A 9,628-nucleotide genomic window follows, 5' to 3' on the forward strand; every position below is an offset into this window, starting at 1 on the left:
GCAAAATAAAATGGGTACAAAAGTTTAATGTCAAAGCTAGTGTTTATTATACAAAATCCCTATCAGATGCATCTGTTTATTAAGTGCAGTTGGCAAAGCTATTATTAAGGTTTCAATGTTTTCCATCCTAAGTTCCTCTATCTTTGCTGCTTGTAACTCTGGCAGTCTTTAATTGTTTGTATAAACATTTACAGGAGGCAGATCTCTAGAAAAGCTTCCCTGGAAGAAGGAAATATCTGCTTCAAGCTGATATGTTTCAAGAAAATTTCAGAAGGTCATTTCCAAGAATGATGCTTGGGAAAAACATAGGTTCCTTTCCCTCTACTAAAAAAAAAAAAAAAAAAAAAAAGTTTCTTCTGGAAAAAAAAGTTTTAGAGCAAAGACAAGTGCTGCAGCAAATGGTCTTTGTTAAGGGTGCACCTTTTGCTGTGCTTGTGAGATGCAGCCATGGTCTAACCCTTGAACATACCCTAATCCTCCAAACCATCCCAGCTTGCACACAGTGGCTGGAGAGAGCCAGCTCAGACACCACAACATGTCTGCTGGCAGAGAAGCAGGCTTTTTCCAATTGTTTTTATTACCCAAAGCAGCTAAGTGTCTCTATCCTGCATTGCAGTAAACAATGCAATCAGGGCAGGATCTTCCCTTTGCTGGCCTGGTCAGCACCTATCAGTGCAAGTGTGCTGCTCACTGCACTCCTGGGCACAAGAGTGGATCCCTGCTGGACACCTCTGGGTCCTACTGCAAGAACACACTGCTTCTCCACCTGGGCCTTCCCATTACCTGCAAATTGCCACAGGGAAGACAGTGCTCTGGAGAAGGAGGGCACCAAATGAATGTGAATGCCTCTAAGAGACTGGGCTATGCTGCTGAGGCCACTCACTTGAGGCCAAGTGCAGAAAAGAACCCAAAGGGATCAGTGTGGCAGTAGGGCCAGGTTATCTGGGGTGCGCAAGGAGCATCAGGAATTGTCAGTGCACTGTCAGAAGCACTGAAATTGCTCACAGTATCTCTCCAGGCCCTTGGGCCAAGCAGGGAAGCCCAGGCCACATCAGCTGCCTCCTCAGAAACACCTGCTGGGCAAAGGGAAGCCAGCTCTCATCCTCTGTGCACTTTGGAGAAAACCTAACAGTTGTATAATTGATCTCACAGAGTACTCAGCAAAACAAAAGCAGGAATGCCAAACTAAATGACAACTTGCAGCTTTACAGGAAGCAGTTGTGTCAAGGGAACACCAGCACATTAATGGACTCCTGACTAAAAATGAACCAGATAGAGCTGGTCACTGTGAGCTGGCATTGACATAATGCAGTGGAAACTTCACTGGCCCAAACTCCAACTTACTGAGCTCTTAGACAACTCTCAAAAAAGGCATTTCTGTGATTCCACACTGCACCCAGCACATACAGCTGGGCACTGCCCCAACAAGTATGAAAGTCAGGGCAGTGGTAATTTGGGGATGGTTGGCATATAACCAGTGTAAACAGCTACAGCCACGCTCTCTCTCCTGGAGTTGTAACAGATGATGTGTGTTGAACCACGGGATTTTGAGTTATGAGCATACTGCAGTCTTTTGTGCTGTCTGCCTTGGTCATTTGGTCCTAATTAAGTTAATTCCTGGTTCCTACAGTCCTTCCTACCTTGGGCAGGCTAAGCCACTGGGGTTGCAGGGTTTGAGAAAAGCCTGTCCACCTAGACAAGCTCAGACTTCTGCTTGTTTCAGACAGGCAGTGAGATGCTCCAGGGTTCTGGTAGCTGACCCCAAACTGGCTGTATGAAAGCTTCTCCTCCACTCTGCTTCTTCCCCTCTGGGGAAGGTTGTATACACACATTTGCCTTTACAGTGGACCCTTGGCAGTCCCTCACCCAGAGAGGCCCTAACAAAGGAACAACAGTTTAGCAGAGAGGCAGAAGCCACTGGAAGCCACTGGTCTCAGATGCAGGGCAGTGAGTGCTGCCTCCAAGATGAGATGTGGGCCTTGGGCTCAGGTTCAAGTCAAACACAAACTGCAGACATCACCTCCAGCACATTTCCAGAGCACAGGAAGGAGGCTTGGGGATTTTGTCTGTCTGCAGATCCTTCCTCTCTGGCCCAGCTGCCTAAGGACCAGCACTGGCTTTCCTGGGAGGGGTGCAAATAACCTAGTAGACTTTGCAGAGGTTCCAACTCCAAATCACTCTTCCCTCTGGCTATCAGAAGAGTGGATGTGTCTGACCAAATGAATAGAACCACAGCACGTTAAAGCCCCACTGTGTAATAGAAGGAGATCTGGATATATTTGTACCTGCAGCTGCCAGTCAACCTTGATGACTCAGGATGGTTTCTCTGGGACCTGGGCTCCTATTTCTCTGCCTCATCTCTCCAGAATATTGCTTGGGCTCAGACAGAGTTTTCTAACAAATTCAGGAATCCTAGATTTAGCTGCTTCTTTTAACCCAGCATCATTTATGTCTCTGACTTTCTCCTGTCAAGCTAGTTTCCTTCTCTCTCTCTGAAATGGTGAGGCAATCTGTACAATACCAGCAACACTCTGTTGACCTATGTGCCTGTTGCCTAATAACTCCTTTTTCTCCTCCCTGCCCACAAGATTTGCTGTTAAAAATGGCAGCAGATGAGGTCCTCTGTCATGGCAGAGCTTGCCACCTTACACAGAGAGCCTCCAACACCAGCCAGACTCTGAGCTCTGATCTGACAGATTTCTCAAAACACCAACCCTTAAACACACTTCTGTGACTTGGAGCCAGTTATTAATATCTATTAAGATGTTTGTGTGAAAGCTTGGTTTCCAAACTCCTTCTGCACAATACTTGATCTCCTTCTTTTTGACACACACAAGTACACCATTTTATTATTTGTACAGATCACTTTGTTTTCCTCAGTACATAATTTCAATTCCAATTCATTAATGTCAAAGCATAAAAGAAGCAACCGCACATAAAGCAACAAAAGTTTGCTAAACCCAGAAGATAACAGCTGATAATTAAGGAAGTCCCATTATTTCTTGGCAAAGGAGACTGTGTTTTCAGAGACACATTCTTAAAGGGCCTCTCTTTAGTGTAGCTGCATAATTTGCATGAACACTATTTGCACAGAAAAATAAAGGTATTCAATACGGATAAAAGGAGGCTTTAATGTGCCCATAATTTCTGTACAATACCCATCCCATGCCCCTTCTTGTTGGCACAGCCTGGCCTTGTGACAGGTTCACAGAAGAGCCACTCTGGCAGATCTTTGGTGGTGTGGACAAAAGATCTGGGCTTTTTTTAGGACATACCTGCCCCCCACCTCCACCCTCAGTCTCATTTTGTACTGATATCATTGGAGAAAAAAGACATTGTACTGATCTGAAACTGCACATAAATCCTCTACCCAAGAAGAAACCCTGCCTTTCTATCTTCCCAGGCCCACCTCTGCCTCCTGCCCTGGGAGTCCTTCACAGCATGGTCTCCTGCTTGCTGGGCAAGTCCATCCCAAAGACTTTTGCATTTTGTTTGTGTTCCCTCACATTACTGATGCAGACACTGCCAGGCATGTAGGGCCAGTGGAAAGTCTCCTGGTTTTAGTGGTTCCCCTGGGTCCTTCTTTTTGGCTGTTTCCAAGTGCTGTTCAGCAAGACTGAGCCTCTTTTCTGGGCTACAGTCTTACACTGAGAAGAAAGTCTGCCAGCATGTGGAAATTGGCATTATTGCTGGGATGAATCCTGAAACAGGCTCACCAGTTTTGTGCCTCCTAGTACTTGGATCCTGTATATCCACCCTGGTAGCACAGTGTGGCTTTGCTTCACTTGATGAGAATCTCAGAGAGAAATTACAGCCCCCTGTTCTTCTTAAGTCTGATGTCACCACCTCCCAGCTCCCATCACAACCTGCGGTGAAGGATGGTTATGGCCTCACAGGGAGATTTGATCAAAGATGGTCTAATTCAAATGACAATCAGCAGAGAGGAAAGGTGTTTCACTGGCAGACATTTCTGAAAAAATACTGCTTGAAGCAAAACTGTTTTACTCTGGCAAAGCCCATAAAGTCAGGACTGTACCTCACATGAGGTATAGTCCTGCCAACAGTCCATACAATACTGATACAGCAGTTCCCAAGTCACCAAGAGCTGAAAAATGACACAGATTTTCTGCATGTAGAGAAAATCTTGCATTACTTACTGAAAAAGATTTTTAGACAGGATACTCTCTACAGACAAATTGTGGGCAAGATCTGATTTTTCATTCCAGTGTGATATTTAATGGAAAATCTTCCATTATGCCTATTCCTGAAGGAAAAATAGATGTTCTTCATGTCAATACTTGGTCTGAGTCCTAGGTCCTGTTCACGTTTTAACAACATTGCTACAACAGGAAAACTCCCCAAGGGTGCACAGAGCTTCAAAATCCTCCCAGGTGCACAAGAGTCATAACCACTGCATCCCAAGAAGTTAGAACAGAGAGCTTGTCAGGAATTGGCTACTTAAGCCTACTTAACCACTGCCAACCACTTAGACTGAGGTATCACCTGACAGGTTCAAGGACCAGACTCAGCCTGGAGTCTGGCAGGGAGGAGGAAGGAGGGTGGTGTGTCTTTACCTGGGACAGGTTGCATGGACAGAGCAACAGGATCTTACATGGCTTTGTCAGTTCTGAACCCAGCAGAAGCAGAAGTTCATCTGCCACACAGCAGGGCTAAGTCTGTGCTGCTACACTGGATCCTTTTTGATGTAAACCTTTGAAGGTACTGTCTTCTGATGGAGCTTCCATTTTGTTAACTCAGCTTTGCCCATTTGCAGTTCAGGGCTATGCTTTTATGGCTTCTTTAAGTTCTTTGACTGCAGCTGTGCCCATGGCATGATGATGGCAAAGCTGATGTTCTTACTGCCCTGGTGGACATGACTGTGGGGTATCAGAAGTAGTTTGCCCGATGTGGAATAAGAATGCAGTGGAGGAAACCCCCACTGACAGTGGCATATCATTGGGAAAAGACACAGGATGGTCACTAAATGTACAGCCTAGAAGCTGGAACATGGGGCAGCTCTGAAAGTTTCCTTAATAAAGTGTTTATGGCAGGCAGAAACAGGTTATTGCAGGGAGTTCCTGTTCCAGCAAACTTGGCTGAATCAGGAAGGAGTTCTGGGCTGCTGAGGTTTCTCTCAGCAGTGTGGTGGTACAGGGACCCTCTCAGCCTGGTTTTATGGCAACACAGTGCATTGGTGATGTCAGTGAGCAATTGCACCTACACAGACAGCACCATCTAACCAGCCCCTCCACCAGAAACACTGCTGCCCTTGAATGTCCAGCTGCTTGATGTGTTTCCTTAGGAACACAGAGGAGGCACTTGTGTTAAATTCCCACCCCTGAGCTGTAGGAGAAAATCCTATCCATCCACCCAGGAGCTAAGGTTTGGAATAATCTATTACAACAACTCTTTCCTGGTCATTTCCTGTTGAGCAACAGCCTAAATACCCTGACCCAAAGGCAGAAAAGAATGCAAACTATTACTTCCCCTATTACGTGGGAAATACAAAGAGGACAAAAGGTGAACTTCACCCCTGTGCTGAAGGTCTGAAGATCACCCTAAGAAGACTGTCTCTGAGTCAGAATGATTCAGGCAGCAAGGTAAACAGCAAATTCCTCACAAGGGTGAAAGAAAAACATCAGCTATTTAATTTCCTGATTATCTGACTTACTTACTCAGTTAACTACATCAGATGTGGTCACACATTCTGTGCTTTCAGTACTCCTTCCTACCCTACCACTGCACAAAATTGCTGCAGACCCAGTCTCCAGCTGATGAGATTACTGACGTGTGAATTCATGGAACAACTGTGAAAGTAGAAGTCAAGCACTCTCACTCTCTGACTTCTACACTGGGATCCATGACCCTGGGAAATGCTTGTTTTTTGTAACAACTGGGTTGGAATAATTAGTCACCTGAAGAACAGAGTGTATTAAAAGAGAAATATAAATGCTCCTATTTTTTGGTACACAAAAAGTTTTCCCAACATGAGTAGGAGACACTGTGGTCAAAATTGGTTTCATATGTAAAAATAACTACTGCTATTTACAGATAACATACCAAACCTGTTATATTGCCATTCACAGACATACATGTTTATCCTTGTCAGAACAGGGCAAAAACTGCTCTTACAGTATGATTTTATTCAAGATACTCACTCTAAGCTCATTGCATTCTGCCACATTATACATGGTATCATGTGAAATCAGCTGTTCTATATTGCAAATGGCATGAAAAATTATATATATACACCATTTCCCATTGTGTTAATATTTTTCCTTCATAGTAAAACACTGACTTCCTTACAAAAAAAAAAAAATCTTATAAGTTAGTTGCTCTTTCAGCTGGCCTATAGTGAGTCCTGCCACCAGAAAGATAATTAGCGTAATTTTGCTGTTGTTTCTGTTGTCCATCCACTACACACTAAAAGAAAATCGCACTTATTTCTAATGGCCATGGGAATGCACGTTTAGATATCTTCACAAGAAGTTCCACCTCAATATGAGGAAGAATTTCTTCATGTTTGAAGGTGGCAGAGCACTGGAACAGGCTGCCCAGGGAGGTCGTGGAGTGTCCCTTTCTGGAGACATTCCAAACCCACCTGGACATGTTCCTGTGTCACCTGCTGCAGGTGACCCTGCCTTGGCAGGAGGGTTGACTGGATGATCTTCAGAGGTCCCTTCCAACCCTAACAGCTCTGTGGTTCTGTGACTGCACTTGTGATGCATGCTAGTGAACAGGAATTACAATTCCATCTGTTCCACTCCTACACATTCCTGGTGTGTAAGGACAGTCTGGACCTGCAGGAGATGGCTTGTTGCATCAACAGCTGTAAACGTGCAGATTTGAGGAGGCAAGAATGGTTTTGCCTTCAATACCAGGGCACTAGAGTCACTTGTGGAAGGTGAAGTGCACAAAACCCATCACAGTTCTGTTATTGAAAGGTCAAGTTTCCTGAACGTGTGTTTCCCACATTCAGCACCCAATACACTGAAGACCAAGGGAATATGCTGTATGCAGGAACAGAAATACACATTGTGCATGTGAGGAATTTATACATGGAGCAGTAAGAAGACATTAATGAGGATGTGACAAGCTGCTAAAGGGTACAGGCGGTGGTTCAACATATTTGCCTGTCAAAGGTTAAGCCATAAATTAGCACTGATGTTTCACGACTGTCTCTATACCCAAAGAGTAAAAAGACCCGACAGGGAATTCGCTATAAACTCTGACATTTTCTATCCTTGCGTGTGGAATCACGGAAAAGTGCTGAATTGTGGATTGTTTTTCGCAGACGGACGGACGGACGCCGCCAGGCTCTGGCCGCCCGCGGGGCTCGCCGGCACCACCGGGAGAGGCTGTCAGAGCCCGGCCGCCGGTGCCACGGCCGCCGGTGCCGGGCAAGCGCTGCCACCTCGTGGGGACCGGCCCGTACAGAGCAGCGCGGAGCGGGGCACGCCGTGCGGGGCGGGCACGGACACGGGTACGCGCACCGGGCACGGGTACGCGCACCGGGCACGCGCACGGGACGCGGGCTCACACCCCCGCGCCGCCCACAGCCGCGCGACCACGGCGCGCCTCGCAGCAACAGCGATTGGTTGGGACTGGAGTGGGGGGAAAACTGACTGGCCAATGAGAGAGGCCCGCGGCACCGGCGAGCCAATGGGAGCGCGGCGCGGGTGAGAGGTCGGAGGTGGGAGCGCGGCGCCCCCGGAACGGGAAGCGGAGCCGGTTCCCAGCGCTTCCCGCTGTCCCGCGCCGTGCACGAGGGGTTCCCGCGCGGGCCCGCGCTCCTCCCGCCATGGTGAGCGGGAGCCGGAGGGGCGGGAGCCGGGCCGCTACCGACCCCGGGCGGCGGGGTGGGAACCGGGAGCCGGGAGGGGCGGGAGGCGCTCCGTTAGCGGCCCCGGGCGGGGCGGAGCGGGGGGCGGACGGGCGGCGCTGACCGTGTGCTTCCCCACCAGAGCCTGCCGCTGAACCCGAAGCCGTTCCTGAACGGGCTGACGGGGAAGCCGGTGATGGTGAAGCTGAAGTGGGGCATGGAGTACAAGGGCTACCTCGTCTCCGTGGACGGCTACATGAACATGCAGGTGAGGGCCCGGGCCGTGCCGGCCCCCGGCGCTGTGGATGCCCATCTCCTGGGAGCGCCCGGGGCCCGGCTGGGTGGGACTGTGGACAGCCCGGTGTGGCCGGAGGGGTCGGTGCCGTGGCGGGGCTCGCAGTGGGATGAGGATGATGCCCGAGTCAGGACCTTTCCCGCCGCAGCCGCTGCGTGCCCGGGACACGGGCGGTGTCCCGGTGGGAATGCGGTACCGAGCGGGAGCGGGGCCGATCGGGCACCCCCGGTCGCTGCAGCCGGGCCCGGGGCTGGGCCAGAACCGTGATGGGTTTGCGGAGCTGCTTTTATTGCTGCCGTTCTGACTTTTTTATCATTTTCCTTTCAAGCTTGCAAACACAGAGGAGTACATAGACGGTGCGCTGTCCGGACACCTGGGTGAAGTTTTGATAAGGTAATTGGGGTATTCATGGTGGAGGAAGGCTCTAAATCACCTCACCACTTGCATTAAAGCTTATACTGGTGGATGTTGTGTTTCTTGCCTAATTAAGATGCCCAGTGTAGCTCTTAAAGGAAGGGCTGTGAATGTGTCTTTTATATCAAAGTCCCTTCTGAGAGGAAGAAAAATGAATTTTTGAACATATTAAAAGACATATTTACTATCCCTTTTGTGGTGACTAAATACTTTTGTTTTCCACATTGTTGTACATCTGAGAGTCCTTTGGCATTGTAAACTAGTGCACTGCAACTGGAAACTTTTCACATGCTTGGAAGTTAAATTTGACAGTAACTGTTCACTGAAAAGTAAAATTTTTTTTGTGCAGCATTGTCAAACAGCTATTACGTTTATGAAGTTGCACAATTAAATGTACTATGTGGAAAAGGTGTACAAGGTCAAAAGCAGCATTTTGTTCTGTAGAATCTGGCTGTTGCCAGGCTTCTTTCAAGCAGAAAAATGTTTAAAGCATGTTTTATGTGGGGAAAATGATAATATTTATAGCTAAGGGAACTCTTGGTTCTATTTACAGGTGCAATAATGTTTTGTACATCAGAGGTGTGGAAGAAGAGGAAGAAGATGGAGAAATGAGAGAATAGGTGTTTTGTATTTCTGGAAATAAACCTTTTTTTTTCCTTTTCTGTTTTTCATACTTTTGTAGTAAGATGTTTATTTCCATTGTGCTTTAGTATGGGGAAAATTAACCCTTTAAAAGGTCTTTAATATTTTATTGGTGTCCAAAAACTAATGCTGGAGGAACAACAGGTTCTCAATAGTTTTGATTTAAAGTAGAAAATACTGAAATGAAAAGCAAGTATTTAAAAATACCAGTTATCTTCCCATCTGAAATACAGGAAGAGTTGGCAGTATCTGTATTTTACAGCATGTATGTCATGACTATTTAAATACATTTCGTCTTTAAAACTGTTTATAAAACATTTGGAATTAGCTGGAAAGATTTCACTGCAAGCGAGGTGTGAAGATCTTTTAGACCCCAGTTTCTCTCAGAAATATTCTCCTGCTTGGAGTCAGGAAGCTTAAAGTGTGGCTGCATGGTCACTAAGGAAGGACAAATG

General features: G+C 47.1%; 1 protein-coding gene across 1 annotated transcript; it reads left to right on the forward strand.

Annotated features, from left to right (window-relative positions):
- The first annotated feature begins 7,702 nt into the window (after positions 1–7,702).
- Positions 7,703–9,204, forward strand: SNRPF (small nuclear ribonucleoprotein polypeptide F). The gene is made up of 4 exons (XM_036401723.1): positions 7,703–7,804; positions 7,965–8,090; positions 8,446–8,510; positions 9,085–9,204. The coding sequence occupies exons 1-4, from the start codon at positions 7,802–7,804 to the stop codon at positions 9,149–9,151; spliced, it is 261 nt and encodes an 86-aa protein (XP_036257616.1). The 5' UTR covers positions 7,703–7,801; the 3' UTR covers positions 9,152–9,204.
- The last annotated feature ends 424 nt before the right edge of the window (positions 9,205–9,628 follow it).

The sequence above is a fragment of the Molothrus ater genome, chromosome 5, assembly GCF_012460135.2.
Source record: "Molothrus ater isolate BHLD 08-10-18 breed brown headed cowbird chromosome 5, BPBGC_Mater_1.1, whole genome shotgun sequence".
NCBI classification, from domain to species: Eukaryota; Metazoa; Chordata; class Aves; order Passeriformes; family Icteridae; genus Molothrus; species Molothrus ater.

Excerpts from the sequence above, each read along its gene's own strand:
- SNRPF (XM_036401723.1), top strand. Across the intron at positions 8,091-8,445 it reads ACGGCTACATGAACATGCAG|CTTGCAAACACAGAGGAGTA; the intron begins GTGAGGGCCCGG and ends TTTCCTTTCAAG. Across the intron at positions 8,511-9,084 it reads CTGGGTGAAGTTTTGATAAG|GTGCAATAATGTTTTGTACA; the intron begins GTAATTGGGGTA and ends TTCTATTTACAG.